Source organism: Delphinus delphis, chromosome 1, assembly GCF_949987515.2.
Source record: "Delphinus delphis chromosome 1, mDelDel1.2, whole genome shotgun sequence".
NCBI classification, from domain to species: domain Eukaryota; kingdom Metazoa; phylum Chordata; class Mammalia; order Artiodactyla; family Delphinidae; genus Delphinus; species Delphinus delphis.
The window spans coordinates 16,230,196-16,252,157 of NC_082683.1; the positions used below are offsets into that span (position 1 = coordinate 16,230,196).

General features: G+C 50.7%; 1 protein-coding gene across 2 annotated transcripts in view; it reads right to left on the bottom strand.

The window, feature by feature from the left end:
• Positions 1-5,548: 5,548 nt before the first annotated feature.
• The window catches only part of ECE1 (endothelin converting enzyme 1), a 115,729-nt gene continuing 99,315 nt past the window's right edge, over positions 5,549-21,962 (bottom strand). For both annotated transcript variants that reach the window (XM_060015653.1, XM_060015648.1), the window contains exons 11-19: positions 19,487-19,597; positions 18,151-18,249; positions 17,619-17,696; positions 15,848-15,951; positions 12,763-12,873; positions 12,020-12,087; positions 11,030-11,220; positions 8,768-8,863; positions 5,549-8,141 (exon numbers count right to left, since the gene is read on the bottom strand). In XM_060015653.1, coding sequence (XP_059871636.1) covers positions 7,965-8,141; positions 8,768-8,863; positions 11,030-11,220; positions 12,020-12,087; positions 12,763-12,873; positions 15,848-15,951; positions 17,619-17,696; positions 18,151-18,249; positions 19,487-19,597 — 1,035 coding nt within the window. In that variant the 3' untranslated portion in view covers positions 5,549-7,964. The remainder of the gene's footprint in view (positions 8,142-8,767; positions 8,864-11,029; positions 11,221-12,019; positions 12,088-12,762; positions 12,874-15,847; positions 15,952-17,618; positions 17,697-18,150; positions 18,250-19,486; positions 19,598-21,962) is intronic.

Consider the following 21,962-nt stretch of genomic DNA (forward strand, 5'->3'; position numbering starts at 1 on the left):
GCATCGGCAGGCGGACTCTCAACCACTGTGCCACCAGGGAAGCCCTGCCCATTTTTTTCAATTGGGTTTTTTTTTTGATGTTGAGTTGTATGAATTCCTTGTATATTTGGATATTAACCCCTTATCAGATATATCTTCCCCCATTTGCAAATAGCTTCCCCCATTCAATAGGCTGCCTTTTCATTTGTTGTTAGTTCCCTTCGCTGGGCAGATGTTTTTCTGTAGTTTTGCTATTTGTCGTATCCGAATGAGATCCTTGCTGGGTAGAGTAATCTTGGTTGTAGGTTTTTCCCTTTCATCACTTTAAATGTGTCCTGCCACTCCCTTCTGGCTTTCAGAGTTTCTGCTGAAAGATCAGCTGTTAACCTTATGGGGATTCCCTTGTATGTTATTTGTTGTTTTGTAGTTTTGCTATTTGAAGGACAGTTGGGTTCAATGTAACATCCTTGGATTGCTTCCATAAGTTTCTTGAGAATGCTGCTCCACTATTGCTTTGCTTTGCATCTTATTTATTTGTTATTGCGTCAAAATATATATAAATATGTATAACATTTGTCACTTTAACCATTCATAAGTGTACAATTCAGTGGCATTAAATACATTTACAATGTTGTGTAACCACCACCACTATCTATACCTAAAACTTTTTCATCATCTCCAGTAAAAACTCTGTACCTATTGAACTATAACTTCCCCTTCCCTCGTTCCCTCCAGCCTCTGGTAATCTCTATTCTATTTTCTGTCTCTATGAATTTGTCTATTCTAGGTACTTCATATAATGTATGTTATTTTTTAAAAAGTCTGCCTAAGTTATTTCATAGTTTTGCCTGGAGGCTCTGCTTTCTATCTTTAAAGTCCAATAGCTTTACAGGGATCTATCTTAGAGTTGATTGCTCAATGTCAATTTACATAGTACCCAGTGAACCCTTTTGATGTGTAGACCCAGGTATTTTATTTCTAGAAAGTCTTCCTGGATTACAGTTTTAAATGTTAACTCTTTGCCTGTCTTTCATTTCCACCATTTTCTCTCTGACCGTTTTTACTTCTTTATCTAATTTTCATTCTCTTGGTTGTCTTCCTGCTTTTCTTCAATGTCCTTTAGTAAGTTTTCATTTGAATCTATCATCCTTGGACACCTTTTAGTTTAATCTTCGTTTATGATATGATTTTGTTATTTTCTTCTCCAAGATCAATATCAATTCTCATTTCATTTCTTCCCCTTTTTTTGGCCTATTTCTGCTGTCAGATTTTGTATTTCTGATTTGAGGTATTTTTCCGTATCCCTAAATGCTTATTTGAGGATATTTAATTCAGTTTGGAGTGTCATGTTAGTTTTCTTCTGCTGAGATGCTCTGATTTGCATTTATTTTCTCTTTTTTTTTTTTTAACAGTAGTTTTGAATGTATGTGATCTGCCTTTTTATAGTCCTAGTCATTCATGGACAGGAGTTCTTATTCAAGCTTGCCCTCTGCTGTACGTCCTGCAGCCCCTGTTCAACATCCTTTATAAACAGTGTGGAGGAGGAGGAGGTGGTGTGGTGGGGAATTGGCTTTTCTTAGGTCTCACTTTTTTAAATTCAAGTATAATTGACTTACACTATCATATTAGCTTTCTTGTTTGTTTTTTAGGATTCTTACTTTTCCCTTTTTAATCCCTTCTTTCCTTCACTATCACATCTACAAGGGGACCAGCCCTACTCTATATATCTGCTTCTCTCCAGGAAGCAATGCTTCTACAAGGCTACCCTTTCTATTCTTTCCAGATTCCTCCCGGGTGCTGGTGCTGCTGGTGTCTATTATGCCCCAACTGTGTTCAGTGTCTTGACATTTGGTGTTGGACATCCTGAGAGTGGTTTTGTCTGTGGGTCATCTAACACTGCCACGCCCCTCTACTGTTTTTCACAATGTCTCTGAAACCTTCTCTCCATCACTCTTGGCACCCACAGGCTTGCAGCTGTATGTGGTGGGATTTCTGTTGGAATTTGGATTATTTCTCTACTTCAAGTAACTCAAGGTTCCTGTGTGGTTTTATTTCCTTTCTTTGTTGATTTACCTTCCTTTGGGGGGAGGGTGAGTGGGTACACTTGAAATTAGGGTGCTACCTTTGTCCTCCAAGCCTGGAAGTCCTGGTACATGCACTTGACATTTAATAAACACTGTCAAATTGGCCCTCACAGTGGGTGGCAGTACCCAGTTCCCTACGTCCTCACCAATGCTTAATATCAAATATCATCACTTTTGTTGAACTGATGGGTGAAAAATGTTACCTCATCGTAATTTTAAATGCATTTCTCATATTATTAATGGAATTATCGTTTCAAAAATTATTTTTCTTTTTGTATTTTTTTTCTTCTCTGAATGATCTCTTTAAATCTTTTGCTCTCTTTTTCACCTGATTGGGTTTTTTAATTTTATGAGTTGTTTATATATATTCTGGATCATTAGTTATGCATGTTGCAAATTTTTTCTTCCAATCTGTCACTTAAAAAGAAATTTATTTATTTGGCTGCATCGGGTCTTTGTTGCAGCGTGCAGGCTCTTCATTGTGGCGCGCGCGCTTCTCTCTAGTTGTGACGTGCGGGTTTTCTCTTCTCTAGTTGTGGCGCGGGTTCCAGAGCTAGTGGGCTCTGTAGTTTGCGGCACGCAGGCTCTCTAGTTGAGGCGCACGAGTTCAGCATTTGTGGTGTGTGGGCTTATTTGTCCCGTGGCATCTGGGTTCTTAGTTCCCTGACCAAGGATCGAACCAGTGTCCCCTGCATAGGAACGCAGATTCTTTACCACTGGACCTGTCACTTGTCTTTTAATTCAAAAAATTTTAAATTGAAGTATAGTTGATTTACAATGTTGTGTTAGTTTCAGGTGTACAGCAAAGTGATGCAGTTTTTATATATATGTATGTATATATATATTTTTTCAGATTCTTTTCCATTATAGGTTATTACAAGATATTGAATATAGTTCCCTGTGCTATATAGTAGATCCGTGTTGTTTATCTAATCTTTTAATTTTATTTATTGTATCTTGTGTATAAATGAATTGTCTTCATGTTGCCAAATGTATTAGTCTTTTCCTTTTATGTTTTTTTTTCTTTATTCACTTGTACCTTTGTGTATGTGTCTTTAAAGGGCTTTTTAAAAAATTTAATTTATTTATTTTTGGCTGCGTTGGGTCTTTGTTGCTGCCTGCGGGCTTTCTCTAGTTGCGGTGAGCGGGGGCTACTCTTCATTGCAGGGCTCAGGCCTCTCATTGCGGTGGCCTCTCTTGTTGTGGAACACAGGCTCCAGGTGTGCAGGCTTCAGTAGTTGTGGCACGTGGGCTCAGTAGTTATGGCGCACGGGCTTAGTTGCTCTGCCGCGTGTGGGATCTTTCTGGACCAGGGCTTGAGCCCGTGTCCTCTGCATTGGCAGGCGGATTCTTAACTGCGCCACCAGGGAAGTCCAAGTGTGTGTGTGTGTGTGTGTGTGTGTGTGTGTGTGTGTCTTTGGATGATAGGATTATGGTAGATTTTCATTTCTTTAGTTTTTTAAAAAATATTTTTAGAAATTCTACAATTACCTTCATATTTGTGAATAGTGTCTTTTCAAAGATGACTTTGCCTACCCAAAGTCATGAACATCCTCTGTAATATTTCATCTAATACTTTTATAGTTACTGCATGTTTAGGGCTCCATATGTGTAGCATTTATCACTGTGATCACCGTGTGTGAGAACTGTGTGAGACAGGCAAGATCTAGATTCATTTTTTCCCAAGTGGATATCCTAACACGATTTATTAAATGGTTCATCATTTCCCAACTGATTTAAAGGGCTTCCTTTATCCTATACTAGTTCCCACGTATACATAGAATTGTCTCCCTAATCTATCCATGTTGTTTCATTTCTCTAATCCTACACCAACACGACATCATACTACTCACTAAAGCTTTATAACATATTTTGAGAGAACCAGCTCCCTCATTATTCTTTTTCAAAATTGTCTTGGCCATGGTGCATTTTCTATTCCATGTGAATCCGCTTATCAAATTCCATGAAAATTATCTTGGAAGTTTGGTTGAAAGTACATGGAAAGTATAGATTAACGTGGGGGAGAACTGACATCTTTTATTATGTTGAACTTTTCCATTCATGATAAGGGTATTCATCTGCATTTATTCAGGTCTTCTTTTATGGTCTTCTGGAAAGTTTTAGTTTTCTTTGTAAAGGTCTCACCCATTTTTCATTGTTTTATTATTGTAGTAGATTCTTTAAAGTTTAGAATATTGTCTCATCCCTCCCTCTGCAGTTCCTCAACACTTATGGAGAGTCTCTGCTGAATCCTGTTGCTTTCACAATGAATTGTTATTATAGGTTGTATACATTTTCTAGTTGTTCTCAATCGCATCTTGCATGTGTTTCTATCTCCTTAACTGTAGGATAAACTCCTAGAGGGTCGAGCTGGGGTTTTAATTCCTGCTTGGGGAGGGGGGCATGCTTTGGAAGCGGAGGATCTGCTGCTAACAAAAAAGGGAGGCAGTTCGGGAAGGGAGAAGCAGGGGCCCCAGGGCTCAGAGTGGGGAAGAGAAAGGAGTCTGTTCACTCGGTCATTGGGAAAGGGAGAGTGTCAGTAAGATGGGCCTCTGCAGGAAAAAATGTCTCCCTTCTGCACCTTCAGCCTGTGTGTGTGTGTGTGTGTGTGTGTGTGTGTGTGTGTGTGCGTGCGCGCGCTTCCCGAGGCGGTACTGTTTTTAGCAGCCTCTCATATTTTCATGTGAGATGAAGACAGACTGGAGTGATGCTTCTACAAGTAGGCAGCACTAGAGACTGCCAGCAAATCACCAGAAACCAGGCTTCTAGCCTAGATTCTCCCTCACATTCCTCAGCAGGAATCAACTCTGCCGACACCTCAGTCTCAGACTTCTAGCCTCCAGAACTGTGAGACAATAAAGTTCGGTTGTATTAGCCACCACGTTGTCATAGTTCGTTATGGCAGCCCTGGCACTAAGACACTCTGGTAGGAGAGGGAAGCCTGTGTGAGCCACCTGATCGGGACTGGAGGTCAGGAATGGCTTCCTAGAGGTGATGCTGAGCTGGGCATTGAAGGATGGGTAGGAGTTTATCAGCCAAAAGAAGTCAGCGAAGAGTATTCCAGGCAGAGGGAAGAATACATGCAAAACCCAGGAGGAGGCATGAGTGTATGTCAGAGACTCTTCCTTGAACTTCTTCGAATGCCCCTTCTCCTGCCTGGCCCTGCCCAAGCACCTGAGGCCTGGAAACCCACTGTTGACATCCTTTGCTCCAAGATAATGGAAAAATTATTTTTACCAGGAGGTTCCTTGAGCCCATGTGGTGACATGCATCATTCTCACCAGCAGGGGGCCCTTACACGGTCATGTGGATGAAGTGTGGCCAGGTGGGCATAGGCACTGCGTAACCTTCCGGCATTTGTCAGGGTCCAAGGCCTCTGCTCTGGAGAGGAGGTGCAGTAGGCCCTGGGGGTGCTAGCAGCTCTGTGCTGGCCGGGCGCCCTCCCTCAGCTGCACAGGACACACACTTGGACCAACATGGCCCTCGGTACAAGTACTTTATTTCAGTTACAACAGTGCCACACCCAAACTACAGTAGCACAAAACATGATAATACAAAAAACAGATTCCCAGCTCCAAACCCCACACCCATGTGCCCATGGAGAAGCCGCCCCGATGGCGCCCCAGGCCTAGGAGGAAGGGGCCTCTCAGAGCGCAGCTGCCCAAGGCTCTGCGGGGGAGGCAGTGGGAGTGCTTCCTTTGCTTCCATCCCCGCTGGTCCCGAGTCCTCCTCGGCCTGCCCCCTCCCACTCCCTGAAGCAATGAGGGCAGAGGACGTTCCCTCCGGCTGGACCCTCAGCCCTAGGACCCCTGCTTCTGGCTGGCAGGTCCCAGTCCATGGTGCCGGGACTGCGACCCTCCTCGGGGAAGGCCGGAGGGCAGGAGGGTGAGGGAGGGGAGGGCGCCAGGCCCAGGAGAGCCGGTCCCTCCGTGGTGAGGTGCGCATGGCGGGCTCCCGACTCCAGCTCCTTCTCTGGCTCCTGTCCTCCCTTTCCTCTGAAGAGACAGCAGGCCTGCCTCTGGTGGGGGCCAGGGGCCTCACCTGGAGCCCACTGCCAACACCCCTGCCCCAGCTCCAGGGCCGACCTGAAGGTGGGCGAGGCAGTGGCTGAGCCTCTGCTCATCTTGGGCGAGGAGAACTCTGGCTCCCTGTGGGAGCGGGGCTGGCCCGGTGGCCTGGCTACCAGGCAGGAGGGCTGAGGCAGCTCCTGCCTTGGTCAGGGGTTGCCTGCTTCCTCAGGGCCAGCCTGGGGCTACATGAGCTCCACCAGGTGGGGGAGTCCAGAGAAAATGAGGCCACAGGGAGGGGACGACATTCCTGGTCCCCTAACACCTCAGGCCAGACCAACCAGGTTGGGGGAGCCTTCCCCTCGCAGCCTCCCGTGGCTAAGAGCATCCCCCAAGAAGAGCAGTGGATCTTGCTACAAGTATGGTCTTGATTCAGCCCAAGGGGCTGAGGGTGGGCTGGAGCCCAGGGCAAGTTCAGGGGCTCTTCAGATTCCTGGCCTCAGTGCCGTAGACCTGTAGGTCAGAGCCTCTGGGTGGCTATGAGGGGCAGCTGTGTGGCACTGGAGTAGGGGGTATGGCCTTGTGTTCCAGTCAGGACACTTGGGGGGCTTCACTGAGGAGGCCAAGGGGCCCCTGGGGGCGGAGGGCTGTCTCCTTGTGGGGAGCCCAGGCGCAGCCTTGGATAAGGCACTAGAGAAGGGAGGGCGGGCCTGGCTGCGGTCCTGGGAGCCCGGCCCGGGCTAGTGGTAGAGGACGGAGCTCGAAGGGAGGATTTGGGCCCTTGGGCAATGAGAGCTGCTTTCCCTTTCCTTCTTCTCTGGGAGAAGAGGGTGTGCAAGGCAGAGACCCCAAAGTGGCTGGGATGGCAGGATGCTGCAGAGAGACAACAGGCCCCAGGACTGACAGGGGGCAGTCAGAAGGCGGCGGATGGAAAGAGGACATCTAGGGCACGGCAGAGTACACCTGATGGGGATGTCTCAGCCTCGCAGGGCTCCTGTGACCCTGATCCAGGGTGCTCGGGCACCTCCAGACAGGGTTTGAGGGCCCTGACCTGGCCTCATGCAGCCATCAGTCCTCTGCTGTGACTTCGGGGTCAGATCTTCCTTGCTGGGGTTCCCACTGTTGGACTCTGGGGACAGAGGCAGGCACACTGAGGGGGTGGTACCAACGAGCTGGCCCCTCCCTCTGCCGGGCCTGTATGCCTCTCCTCTCTGCACCAGGGGACCAAGAACCAGGGGAGGAGGCTGAAACTGCATACCCCAGGGACTGAGGCAGCTCTCCACTGGGGGACCTGCTCAGTGGCTGGGGATCCTGCTTCAGCCCAACCTTGCAGCAAGTGAGGAAGCGAGGGGGGGTAAATCAGTGGGGCTTGTCCACAGGTTATTTAGAAAAACAGAACATAATAAATATACCAATCCTTTCCTTAAAAAAAAAAAAGTGTTTCAAATGCGTTATTTCCCTGAAGATTTCCAGTGTATTCCACAATGTTTAAAAAATAGTTTCCCCAAAAATACATCTTTAAAGCACTGACACAGTGGTGTTTGTGGTGTATCTGGCGCTGGATGTGGGCAGGAGGCTGTGTCCCGCTGCCCGTGTCGGCGTGGGGCCCAGGCCTGGTGAGCAACCGGCCTGACACCCAAATGCCCATCAGAGTTGACACACGTGTGCCTGGGATGACCGGGTCTTCACAGGGGAGCAAATCTCGGATTAATGTGAGAACCCACATCACAGACTTGGTTCGGGCTGAAAACCCTCCAGCGAGAGGAAGGGGGCCCGAGGTGGCCAGGCGCCGCCCTGGGCGCCGGAAGGAGCGGGCAGCCTTGTTGGCCCCGCCCCGGGGGCGGTCCTCAGCCCCTGCCCTGCTTCCTCCTTGGCTCTTGATGCTCCACCCCTCTCACCACACTTCACACTTGTGACGAGGGTTCATGGGTGAGCCGGGCGGGCAGTGGAAGTGTTCCGAGAACTCCCTGGAGTTGGAGATGGAGCCGATGACCCGGAAGCGGGACGGGCTATGAGGATCGGTGATGAGACCTTCGTGCGAGCTCTCGGGCGTGCGGACGGAGCACCAGACCTTCGGGGGACAGACATGGGAGAGGCCGGGGTCACCACTGGCCCCATCACCACAGCAGGGAAATAAGGGCCCCGCCTGGTTTTGAGACCCCGGGGGGCCAGGAGAGCCTGTCAAGTGGGTTAGGAAGAGACAGGGGCTGGTGGGATCCCATCCCAGCTTCCTCTGCTGCAACCAGAGCAGCTCTCTGTCTGTTCCGGGCATCTTTGTGACATTTCACCTGAACGAAGGATTCTGCCCCCAAACCACATTGAGTCCAGATCAAACTGTCTAATGGCCTGGTGGCTCCGGGCACCAACAGAAGGCTACATGCTGAATGCCAGCTCAAGGAACAGCCCGGGACGTCTTGAGTTTTCAAGACATTGCTAGAACCCCAGAAGCAGAAGGGCCCTTAGCAGTCACCTCGTCCTCTCACCTACCTGATGCAGGAATTCCTCTAACAGCATTCTTGGCCCTTCCTTGAATTTCGCTAATGATGAAGCTCACCTCCTTACAGGGTAACTGCCCTGCGGACGGACCAGTGAGCTAGGGCTTCCCAATTTGAGGAAACTTGCCTTTTGATTTTCAGAGCTCCTGGAACTCAAGACGGCAGACTGTGTCTGAGTTTGGCTTTTCTCTAATGAACTCACCTGTGCAAACCCCAGGAAGAAGAGCTGGTTATTGGTGAGACCCAGGGTGGGCAACGTCTGCTCAGCCCCGTACTTCTTCACCCAGTTCTGGTAGGCCTGGGGGGAGAGAACAGAGCTCAGGGTCCCCATGACACAGGAGCGAGTGGGGTGGGGTGGGGACTACCATGGGAAATTGGGGAAGGTCTACCCAGCTGGGACAGGGACTAGCTTCTGGTGGTGGCCTCAGCTTAGCCTAGAGGAGCCGTCCTCTTTACCTGCACTCATTCTGAGGGGAGCTCATTCAACACTATGGCTTTGAATACCATCTACATCTAAATACCGACGGCTCTCAAATGCACACCCTTCTAGCTCCAGCCTCTTCTTGGGTATATTCAACTGCCCCAGCTGGATATCCAAGATGCATCCCAAACTTAACACACACACACACACACACACACACACACACACATATCACTTTCCCATCACAGTAAGTGACATCACCAACCACCCAGTTACTCAGGCCCAAACCCCAGGACTCTCCCTTGATTCTTCTCTTTCAATCAACCGAACAACCCAAATCTAACCACTTCTCACCTTTCCCATTGCTCTATCCTGTCTCTTGCCTGGACAACCTCACAGCAGCTTTCTAACTAGTCTCCGTGACTCAAACTGGTCCAATTCCAATCCCCTCCCAACTTAGCAACTCAAGTCATCCTCGTAAAGCAGGCGTTGGCAAAATTTTCTGTAAAGGGCCGGAGAGTAAATATTTTCAGCTTTGGAAGCCAAACACTCTTTTCTACAGCAACTCAGGGGTGCCACTGTGTGAAAGCAGACACAGGCACCATGGAGACGAATGGGCATGGCTGTGTCCCCCCCCGTTTTTATTTGTTTTTATTGATTTATCCAGCCGAGGGCCGGATGTGGCCCAGGGACTGTAGGTCTGCTGACCCTGTCGTACAGGATAACTTAGATCATTTCATTCCTCTACTTAAAACCCCTGCAGCGGCTCTCATTGTCGCCAGAATAAAACCCAAGCTCCTTGCTCAGCCGGCAGAGGCCGGCAGCCTGGCCCAGCCCCTCCTCCGGCCTCCCCCCTGCCCTGGGCCCTGCCCTGCCTCCACGCTGCCCCGTCCTCCTTCCTGTCCTTGACCATGCCAGGCCTGGGTCCATCTCATGGCCTCCGTACTTACTCTCCTTTCCCAGCTTTCCCTGCCTCTTCCTCATCATTTAGGTCTCAATTCAAATGTCATCCCCTCCAGAAGGCCTCCCCTGGCCATCCTTCCCCCCATTTTCCTTTATTTCTTTGGCCTAGTTTATATTCTTCTTTTCCTTATCAATACCTGAAGTTGCCTCATTTATTTGTGTAGGTATGTATTGCCTTTCTCCCCCTCGCCACCCCATTAAAATTGCGAGCTTTAGGACAGCAGGATCCCCGTCTGTTTTGTCACAGAATCTCCAGCGCCAACAACAGTACACGGTGGGTAGAAAGTTCGCGATTCCCTTTCTGACTGAGGGACGTCAGGCAAGTTGCTGAATGTTTCTGACTAAGGGGCGTCAGGCAAGTTGCTGAATGTTTCTGGGTTGGTTTCCTCACCTGCAAAACGGGCTTGTGATTCCTAACTGTAAAGCTGTCGGGGGCGCTGAGCACAGTGCCTGGCGCACAGTAAGGCCTCAATACCGGGCACCTCGCAGGATTTCTGCTCTCACTACCACGGGGAGCTGGAGGCTCTGCACTGGCCTCTGGTATCTCCCTTCCAACTCAGCTAACATCTCCGAGTGCCACTCCGGAACAGGCCCTGAGCCCAAGTAGTCACATGCTATCTTTCTAACACCCAGCGATGCAGGGACTAGGTAGCCACAGCCATGTATCCTGAGGCTCAAGGAGGCTGACTGACTTACTCCAGAACCAGGACGTGAGCCGGAAGTGCTCTAAGACCACTGACCCCTCCCTCCTTTCCCGGGCCCACTGCTGCCTGAGTCAGTGGCGGCTTCCCCTGTAAAGGGAAGAACAGGCAGGTCTTCAGGTGGGTCTAGCCCAAGCCCTTTCTGGTGACCTTCAGTCGGGCTGGACTCAGAGTAGACAGCCTTCTATGTGCCAGTTCCGTGCTAGGTGCTTCATAGACCCTTTCAATCAGTCCTCACTGCCACCCATTCCACAGATGTGGCAACTGAGGCTCGCAGGGCTGCTGCGCTTGCCCCAGCTTGTCTACAACCACCCTTAACTGAGAAGCAGCTGGACAGTCCCAACCTTGGCCTGGGGTGTGTGAGGAGGGGGCCTCTTACCCGATAGGCCGCCTTGAGGCCCCCATTATCAGCGATGTTCTCCCCGAGGGTATGCCGGCCGTTCACCGGCTCCCCGTTCACACTGTAGTTGCCGTACTGCTCCACCATGCACTCGGTCTGCTGCTTGAAAGCCTCCACGGATGAGTTTTTCCACCAGGGCCGAAGGTTCCCGTCCTTGTCATACTCCCGTCCTGCGGGGTCGACAAACGTGTCAGGTCAGGGGGAGAAGAGGCAGAGCCGGGACCCGTGCTGCTGGTTGTGCCTCTCCTCCCAGGGAGAAATGATCCACCCATCTACCACCCAGCACCGGGGAGATGAGGCCGGTCTGGGTGCTAAAGGAGCTGCATGAATCAGCTGCTGGGGTGGGGGTGGGGGATAGAGGAACCTGATCTCGGCAAAGGACCAGCATGTTCAAAGCTTCGGTGGAGCTGGATTCACTGTCAAGGCTGGTGAAGGGCCTCTGACCCTGAGCCAGGAGAAGGTGAATGCAGCCAGCAGTGCTAGGGTCATGGGACAGGGCCTGGCCTCCAAGGCCTTGCCTCCTCCTTCTTGGCCTTGGAGTCCCCAAGGCAGGAGGCAATGAGGAGGATTCTGGACATTAGCTGGTGAGGTGCTAACTCTTCTGACTGTGGTTGGACCAGAGAAATCTCTGGAGTGGTGGAGAAATGTTCTCTCCCCGCTGACTACTGGTACCCACCCCTGGCACTGCACACCGTCTTGAAGCAGGGTGCTCCCCTTTGAGTCTGCCCTGTCCTCACAACCACCACACAAGCATCATGCCCATTTTACAGAGCAGAAAACAGAGGCCTGCAGAACTGATGGGACTTGCTAAGGTCCACACAATTGGCAGGTGGCCAGGCCAGGATATGAACCCAGATCCTTCTGTCTCTAAGGCTAAGACCCTTAGACGTGAAGGGAGCAAAAGCAGAAGCAGTGGGGCCAGGAAGCTGGTGGGGGAATCATCTGAAGGGGACCCCAAGGAACCTGTACCTTGATCGTCAAAAGCATGAGTCAGCTCGTGGCCCACAACGACACCGATGCCACCAAAGTTTAAGGCGCTGAAGGGGAGGACACGAAGGTGAGAGTGATGCCATGTGGGGAGGGACCACTGCTTTCCCAGCCTGGAGACACGGCAGAGTCCCGCAGGGCTCCAGTCAGGCCCCCGAGCCAGTCAGAGCCTGGTGAGTCTGCTGTGCCCTGCCTGTGCCCGCTGGATGCCAAGCACTGTGCCAGGTGCTCTGTGGCACCGCACGGTCCTCTTTGGTCATCCCAAGGAGTTAGGCCTTGGTAACTAACTCTATAAATGAGCAGACAGAGGCGTGGAATGGTTCAGGCATTTTGCCCAAGGGCCACACAATCAGCAGAGAGCAGGCCTGGGATTCGGACCCAGGCCTGTGTGGATTTCATTTCTGAGACAGTGCCCTCACTCTTCCCACCTTCCCAGCTGAGACTGTTCTAGAACGCTGTTAGAGGGGAATTTCCCTATATGTGGCTCCAACCCCCAAGTTCCCACCGTGCAGAGGCTTCCCCGGTCCCTGCGACCCCGGAGGGAGGCACAGGGAGTAAGGCTGTTGTTTCCATGGCAACATCTCCTGGCCGGTGGGACGAGGAGCTCTCAGCGAGGTGGGTGTGCACGTGGCGTCAGCTGTGGGCCACAGGGCTGGGCTGGGCCGGGGGATCCACTGAGGGGTGGGGGGAGGAGACGGGGCGGGAGCAACAGAAGCATCGCGTACTTGGGTGAAGAGCGGGTGTAGAATGGTGCCTGCAGGATTCCAGCCGGAAACACTATCTCATTCTTGGTGGGCGAGTAGTAAGCGTTCACCATGGGTGGCGTCATGCTCCACCTGCAAGCAAGACACAGGGGCAAGCTCAGAGCCTGCTGGGGGAGCGCAGGTGGGGACGGCCCATCTGGAGAGTGTCCAGAGCCCTAAGAGTGTGGATTCCCCTTGACCCCAGGCCCCAGGCCACACAAGCACACAACAGTCCCAGAAACTATTAACTTTAGCCACGTTAGCAAGCGTACCGTGAAATCTTGCTTTATGTTTAATTTCATTTCACTGACTATTAAAAATGCTGAGCATCTCAGGACTTCCCTGGTGGTCCAGTGGTTAAGACTGCGCTCCCACCGCAGGGGGCACGGGTTCAATCCCTGGTCGGGGTACTAAGATCCCCCATGCCATGCTGCGTGGTCAAATACAAAATTAAAAAAATGTTGAGCATAAAAAAAAAAAAAAGAACAAAACAGATCATTACATACTAAAAAGTCGTTACAATCCAGGCTCAAAATGTATTGGTCAGCAGTTTTCAAAGTGTGCTCTGTGGACACCTGGCGGGATGGGAATCCCTCAGTTCCCTTTCAGGGGTTCTGTGAGGTCAAACTATTTTCATAATAATGTTAAGATGTTATTCGCCTTTCCCATCGTGTTGACGTTACACTGATGGTGTAAAAGCAACGCTGGGTAAAACTGCTGGAGTCCTAGAGCTGAGTCAAGCTGGTGGTACCGGCTGTTCAATTGGTCACCGTGTTCTTCACCAGAAAAAAAAAAGTCATTTTCACTTAAGAACATCCTTGATGACGCAGCATAACTAGTAACTTCATTAAATCTAGACCCTTGAGTACAAGTCTCTGAATATTATGCGTGACCAGATGGGAACCACTCATAAGCATTTCTGTTTTTTTCATGGAACACCATTTGTACTTGAGAGGATGACGGGTGTTTGACAGACATATCCTTGAAAATGAATAGCGTGAACTCATCACCTCAAGGAAAACAACCGACACCATTTGTTGCCAATGATAAAAATGCAAGGTTTCCAAAAACCTGAAGTTTCAAGCAAAATTTTGAAAAACTGGTATCGGCCACCACAAACTTGATAGCTGCCCAACATTTAAAGACTTCTCTCTGGAGGTCAGCAGTGATATTAACAAAGGTGGATTTTTTTTGATATTCTAAAATGAAGAAGTTACTGTTTGGAAGATATGTGAAGTTCAGTGAAGCACTGTTTTCCCAATGACCAATGCACGGTGTTACAAAATCATATCGCGGTAAAAGATTCATTCAAAGCGCAAGACAGACCGACGGATTTTAGTGTAACAGAATATGAAAAGTTTATGAATATGGTTTCGGAGGGCGGTGCAACTAACCTTTAAGAAAGTTACACCTGTCGCGTTTTGGTATAGTATCAACGAAGGATGTGCACATGTATCAAAAAGCCTGTTCAAAGGTTCCTCCCTTTTCTAACTACATGTCTGTGTGAGGCTAGAATTTCTTTATTCCTATCTTTTCTTTTTTTTTTTCGGCCACACCGCATGTGGAACATCCCCAACCAGGAACTGAACCTGTGTCCCCTGTACTGGAAGTGTGGAGTCTTAACCACTGGACCACTGGGGAAGTCCTAGGGTTTCTTTATATATTTCAAAAACAATATATTGTAACAGAAGGAAGGCAGAAGCAGATGTGAGAATCTGGCTGTCTTCTATTAAGCCAAACATTAAAGAAATTTGCAAAAAGTAAAACAATACCTCTCTTCTCAATAAATTAAAAAAAAATTGTTCTTTTTCATAAAATTTTCAGAGAAATCAATATAACTCCCATAGGGCTTCCCTGGTGGCACAGTGGTTAAGAATCTGTCTGCCAATGCAGGGGACACAGGTTCGAGCCCTGGTCTGGGAAGATCCCACATGCCACAGAGCAACTAAGCTCGTGCGCCACAACTACTGAGCCTGTGCTCTAGAGCCCGCAAGCCACAACTACTGAGCCCATGTGCCACAACAACTGAAGCCTGCGTGCCTAGAGCCCGTGCTCTGCAACAAGAGAAGCCACTGCAATGAGAAGCCTGCATGCTGCAACGAAGAGTAGCCCCCGTTCGTCACAGCTAGAGAAAGCCCGCGTGCAGCAACGAAGACCCAACGCAGCCAAAAATAAATAAATAAAATAAATTTGTTAAAAAAAAAAAATATATATATATATATAACTCCCATAAACAAAAAAGCTTTTGGGGGTTCAATAATTTTAAGAGTGTAGAAGGGGCCCTGATGGTAGATAGTAATGAAACACTTGGCTTCCAAATGGTTTTTCTGGTGGGAAGGGCCAGTGGGGAGTGGAGTGAGACAGAAAGGATATTTTCTCCAAGAGCCTCGACAGTCACTATGTCTCCTCCAGTAAGCCCCACAGAGATGTATTAAGGGGTGGGTATATTAATGAGTAGGAGACTAACTTTAGATGGAAAATTTTAAGCTCAATTAAAAGACTTCAAATAAATTCACAGCACTGGGGCAGTGCCTGTGCCTTATTCTGGAGATCAAAAACCACCTTCTTGTACGTTTATGGGGAGCCCTGGTTGAAGACAACTCAAACCCCTGTTGTCCACAAGAGGGAGCCAGAGGCAAAGAAGTTGCCTTCTCTTTTCTCTAAGATTTACCCTGCAAAATGTTTTAGGCATGGAGGGAGTTTAGTCTGAGAACTAGTACTAGGCTGATTACATCTGAGTTTTCTAGGAGGCTATTAAGCTCCCCCCATCCTATCTACAGATAATGAAGGAAAGGCTCCGAACGCTGAAGTGGTGGAGCTGGGCGGTGATGCCAGGCCCGCTCAACTCCAGGGACGAAGCTCCGTCTGGCAACAGGCTGGGCTCTAAGGGCACACAGACTCGGGCTGATCTCAGCTCCCGGCTTCTGAGCGGGGTAACAGCCGCCCGCGCTCCTCAGAGGGCCCTTGTGACAGTCACATCCCGCACCCTACTCGTGCTGAAGGAGAGCTGGGCCCCCATACCTGCCTGCAGGAGCCCGTGCCCTCCCAGCGAGGCCCAGGGACTCACTGATCTCTGTTGGGCGCTTTCCGGAGCTGGTCGGCAGTGACCCTCCATGAGAAGTTGAAAAACCGCATGGCGTTCTCGAAGTAGAGGTCTGGAACCGCGGTGTACTGGACAGGCGGGAGCAAGCCACAGGGTCAGAGCCCACTTAGGTCCCTGAACGCAAACCGTGTCTTCTAAAACCGAGGAAACTGAGACCCCATGCAGTCAGGGGGCTGGTCCGCAGGGCAGAGACTAGAACGGAGGGCTCAGAGCTGCAGGCTTGGGCTCTTCCCTTGGCCCTCACCCTGCTGGGGCCTGCCCCCCCCCCACACTCCAAGGACACACCAAGAGCTTCACCCAGGGCCGCCCAGCACCCAACAGTGTCTCAAGGCACCAGGAAGCCCCTGCAGCCGTGCCAGGGCCTTAGGTGGGAAATATGTCCAGTGGGGTCCAGAACTTTCTGCGATGATGGACATGTTCTACGCCTATGTTGTCGGATACGGTCGACAGCAGCCACATGTGGCTTCTGAGCATTTCAAATGTGGCTAGTGCAACCTTTTAACTTAATTATTTAATTCATTTTGATTTTAATTAATTAGCCATCTGTGGCTAGTAGCTACCACGCTGGCCAGCACAGACCTCATAAATCCAGCTGGGATCTGTGAAGCCTCAGGGGACAGGCGTTACTGCACACCTTCCTCGCCACTCAGCCCGGCCTTTCAGGGGACGGGCATTACTGCACACCTTCCTCACCACTCAGCCCGGCCTTTCAGGGGACAGGCGTTACTGCACACCTTCCTCGCCACTCAGCCCGGCCTTTCAGGGGACAGGCGTTACTGCACACCTTCCTCGCCACTCAGCCCGGCCTTTCAGCTCTTGCCAGGGGCAAGGTTCTCCCTTAGATCTGCTCTAGGACTTTTTGGCTTTACATCAGGGCTCTGGTAAAATGCTAGGCCCTTGGGGTCATGACTCCAATCCTGTGGGGTCTGCCTGGGCTGTCTCTAGGAGCCCCTCGTCTTATATCATGATACCCTGGAGCGTCTAAAATTACTCTCAAGGAAAAAGGCTGCAGAATGAGTCCTATATTCTCAGAAGTAGTTTTAATATTCTTTGGTTTTAAATATAACCATGATGAGCGGTTATTACAATTTCTAAAATGCCTGAATTCACAAATTTCAATTATAAGGTATAAAACTTTATCTTTCGGGGCAGAAGCACAATCCGTTTAAAGGAGTGATTTGCCCAAAGGTCTAACCACCAGGGATGTATCAACTATGCTTGTTGCCTAAATTAAGCTTAAATGTGCACTTGGGATTTATTCTTCCTCTTTCCCATTAGCATTTCCAAGTCCGAATGAGAGGTCCAGGTTTCTCTGGGGAGGTTGGGGAGAAGCCTGGGGATAGGAGGCAACTCGGGGGTCTGGGAAGTGTATGAGGGGTTCCACTCTGTACTCCGCCCCCTGATGCTTTAGGGACACCGATTCTCTCTACACCTTCTAGGATCTGTTTTCCCCCGTTATTTCCCACTCATTCAGTAGAGCTGACTGTGCTGTGCTGGTCATTGACTGCTAGCGGCTCTGGGGAGGTGGGGGTCACCGGCTGGCCCAGGAGAGGAAGGAGCAGATAACGGCTCCTTAGTTCGCGGTCCATGCCCAAACCCCACAGCACATCAACTCCAGATGTCTTGACAGTCATGGTGCCTCCAGTGGCCCACCCAGACCCAGCCTCTGCCCTTTCCCAAGCGGGGTCCCCATGGGTATTCAGGAATGCAAGGGGGCAGGGTGGGAGCCACTCACGTCACTGAACACTTTGTCCAGCTCCTTGGGGTCCATGATAAAGTTGGGGTAGCCTATCATGTTGTAGATCGCATCCGCCTGGGCAGGAGAGACACAGAGGACAGTGAACGCCCAGCAGTGCTCTGTGGGTGCCGGGCTCAGGGTCTGGGCCAAGGGGAAACGGCCCAGCTCCTCCCATCTCAGAGCTTTCACGTCCCTTCCTCTTGTCTAACTTCCACTTATCCTTGGGGTCTCTGCCTAAATGTCATGTCCCGAGGGAAGCCTTCCCTGGTCACCACCCCCTGCTGGGCTGCACCTCACCCATGGTCACACCTCCCTTGCGCACTTAGCACAGTTTGTTTTCATACAGTCGTTAATCCGATCATGTGTTCAAGGCTGTCCCTCCATCGTGCTGGACTTTCCACCTCCTGAACGCAGGACAGCAACCGTGCTGCGCTCATTGGATAAAACTAGTCCCTCCTTCATCCACCCTCGTCTCTCTGAGGCTGCTGCCCTCTGTGCGGGACCCCTCCCAGCACCCGTCCAGCCTCACCTTTTCCTTGGCTGATTTCCGAGTGTCTTCATCCATCCACTTCAGGGTGCTCAGGCTCTCTTCAAACGCCCTCTTGATCTCCAGGATTATCTCGCTGGCCTGAGGAGACAGCAGCTGAACCAGTCAGGTCTGGGCACTGGACTTGCCTAAAGGCAGTGGGCATCCCAGGGAGAAGGATGACGCCAGGCCAGAGACTCAACTCAGATCCTGGCTCGAGGCCTTGTCCTCCAAGGTGCTGGGCTAAGGAGGGGGGCCACAGCCATGTTCCCCCAAACTTGTTCCTCTGAACACTAACATCCTGTGAGATGAGACTGGACTTCTGTAAACAGGGCTCCCTGGTCAAATACACTCAGGGCAAGCTTTGGAAAAGTCTCTTTGCTGTGGGACTTTTCAGAGCCTTTACTGGGTACCAGGCGCTGCAACTCTTTTTAGAGATGCCGTAATATGTAGCTGTTCTCAGATGTACTGGACCACAGAATTCCTTTCTGATGGACTGGGCTTTAAAATCTAGAGAGGTCGAGTTCTGAGGAGCGGTTTCAGAAATGCTCTGCTTGGGCTAGAGATGAATGGCTGCTTTTGAGGGTGATAACGTCGAGAGCAGACCCGGAGACTGAAGGCTCTAGGGCAGGGGAAGGTGGAGTCGGGCAGCAGAAAGAGCAGAGGGACTGATGGCATCAGCCACTAACAGGTAGGTCATGGTCAGTCACGTAATAGATTTGAGTCTCAGTTTGCTAACCTCTGACTGCAAATAATATCTATGCAGTTAAACTTAGAAATAAAAGTGGTACCAAGGACGTAACAGCTACCATTTATTGAGCCCTTCTTCTGTGCCAGGTGCCCTCTTGTGTGCACTATGTCATTTAGTCTCCACTGGCAGGATGGACACTCCCACTTCCATGTTCACGGAGTGAGATTATCCCAAGTCACTCAGCCAGGAAGAGGTAAAGCCAGGATCTGAGCTGGGGCCTGGCTGTCTCCTGGTGCTCAGCCATGAGGTTCCTCTGTCCGTCACCCCTCGAGGTCAGGGTGCTCTGTCAACATTACCTCTCTGGGTCCTGCCTGCCCCTTGGAGATGGAGATGGCTGGAATAACCTGGCCGGGCTGCGGTGAGGGTTACATGAGCTACTACAGATAAAGTGCCTGGTACCCGATCATAGCAGCTATTGTGCATAACTCAGATTATTCAAGGCTTTAGAAAACAGGACCTTGGAGTTAAAGCTGGAGCCCTGGCCTGGGGCAGGGAAGGTCCAGAGCAGACCAGAGCGTGGGCTGTCAGGCTCGTGAGGGGCCATCGCAGGAGTGATGTCACAGCCTGTGTGCACAGGGAGACACTTACTATGTTCTTGCTGTCCTCGGCGAAGGTCGCTTTGACGAACATGGGGCCCAGGGCGAAGCCCAAGGTGTTCTCTGTGTCACTCACGCAAAACTTCCAGCGAGGAAGACAGGTCTGGAAAACACAAGTCAGAGGGGTTACTTGGCCCCCATCCTTCTTCCCAACCCCTGTCTGTCTGGGAGGTAGCACCAGCTAGGCCCGTGCTCCTGTCCAGAACTTGAGGGAGACCTTTTCTGACCCAGTGGAAGTTATTTTAGGCACTGGACCAAGAGGCCACGGGATAGCCCTAATCACCGGCATCTACTACTTCCTGCAGAGCACTTCACAGATGCTGATGGTATCCTCTGGAGCCATCAAAATGAACCTGGGAGCCTGATGAGGAAACAGATACTCAGCCAGGGGAAACCGCTGGTCCAGAGGCCCCCAGCCACCGGAACTCTCACGTGCCTGATTCCACATCCCACGCCCCTCCTGGAAGAGGATGAGGATCCTGGTGGCAGAGAGCCTTGGGCAGTTAACTTTCTACCCCCCGGTGAGGCGCTAGCTTCAGCCCCACTTGCTCCCCTGCCCTGGCAGCCTTTGTGGACAGTCCGTATGACCACAAGTGGTGGCCCTGCTCACATAAACCCCTGTGCTGCAGAGGAAGCCCAGTCTTCTTAACCCTGAAGAGCAGGTGGTAAAAACCACCCAGGCTCAGGGTAGCCTGCTTCATAACAGCCATCAACTGGAAACAACACAAATGCCCATCGACAGGCAGATGGATAAACAAAACGTGGTATTTTTATACAACAGCACACAACTTGGAAACAAAAGGGAAGGAACAACTGATGTACACAACATGGATGAATTTCACAGCTGTTTTGCTGAGCAAAAGAAGCCCGCACAGCTGTGTGATCCCATCTACGCCCACCTCTGGGGATGCTGGGTCGGGGAGACTGATGGGAATGGCGGGCAAGGGACCCTCCTGTGCAGAGCACGCTGGACAAACGGCTGATGGAAATGTTCTCTGTCTTGATTGGGTTGGTGGTTACAGGAGTGATTTCATTTGTCAAAACTCACTAACCTGTATACTTAGTGTATACATTTTATTGTGTGTAAATTACACCTTCTAAAAATTTTTCTTAAAGGCAAGAAGGAAAAAAGGAAGGAAGAAAAAGGCACTCCAGCCTTCGCTAAGTTCTTTTTTTTTTTTTTTTTTTTGCGGTACGTGGGCCTCTCACTGTTGTGGCCTCTCCCCTTGCGGAGCACAGGCTCGGGACGTGCAGGCTCAGCGGCCATGGCTCACGGGCCCAGCCGCCCCGCGGCACGTGGGATCTTCCCAGACCAGGGCACGAACCCGTGTCCCCTGCATCGGCAGGCGGACTCCCAACCACTGCGCCACCAGGGAAGCCCCTCTAAGTTCTTTTAAACTCTCCCAGCCGTGTGTCCACTTGGCCGCCCCTCTCCTCCCCCCAACCCACCCACTGCTCTTCCTCAGCTTCAAAGCCTACAGCTGGACACGGGCTGTACCCGGACCTGGCGGAGCCTGACCCCACAGGAGGTTGGGCCCAGGGGGATTCTAACTCCTGGGCTCTGTGGGGGCTCCAGGCTGGGACGGCTGAATCACAGACTGATTCTTATTGTCTTCTCAGGGGGTTCTTCGCGTAAACCCGTTCATTCACGCACGCGTTCATTAACTCACACAGCCAGTGTTCTCTGAGCAGTTCTGCTGTGCCCTGACTGTGCTAGGTCTTGCCCTCTGGGCTCAGCTGAAATGCCCAGAACATTCGGGGGAGAGACAGGTGCATAAAAAGCGTAACAGCATCAGCAATAGTAGTAAATGTTTAGTAAGTGTTTACTGGGTGCGGGGCCCCACCCTGCAGAATCCTCGCTGTTAACCCGACGAGGCAGGTACCCTCTGTGCTCCTTTCTGCAGATGAAGAACACGATGTGCAGTATGGTAGCCTTCACAGCAGACTTTGCAGGGATTCCCTCATGTAACCCCAGACAACCCTCTCGTAAATAGGGCAGTGATGAGTTACCCCTTTTTACAGATGGGAAGACTGAGCTCCCTGATCCAATGAAGTGATTTGCCCAAGGCTGTATGGTTAGAGGAAGCACTGCAAACTCAGAACTTCTGACCCAGAGCTCTGTGCTATTACCTCCCTACGAGAATGGGCACCTGGATGCTCTATAAGGCTTTACAAATTAAAAGTGTTTTCCCAAATGGAGGCCATTCCCAAGGGTCCTGTGAGATGAGGTCAGGGATGATCCCAAACAACAGATGAGAAAACTGAGGCTCAGAGAGCCTGGGAGACCACGTGTTCAGGGGACAGGGTCCCTGCCTTGTCGCGTCTGTGACCCAGGCGCTCACCCAGGACTGGTCCAAGATAGCAGCAGGTGGGGCAGGAAGGAGACTACCCAAGGTCACACAGCGGGGCTGTGCTTTGAGTTGTGCAGGACGCAAGCTGGACAGATCTGGCCTGGACCCAGAAGCAGC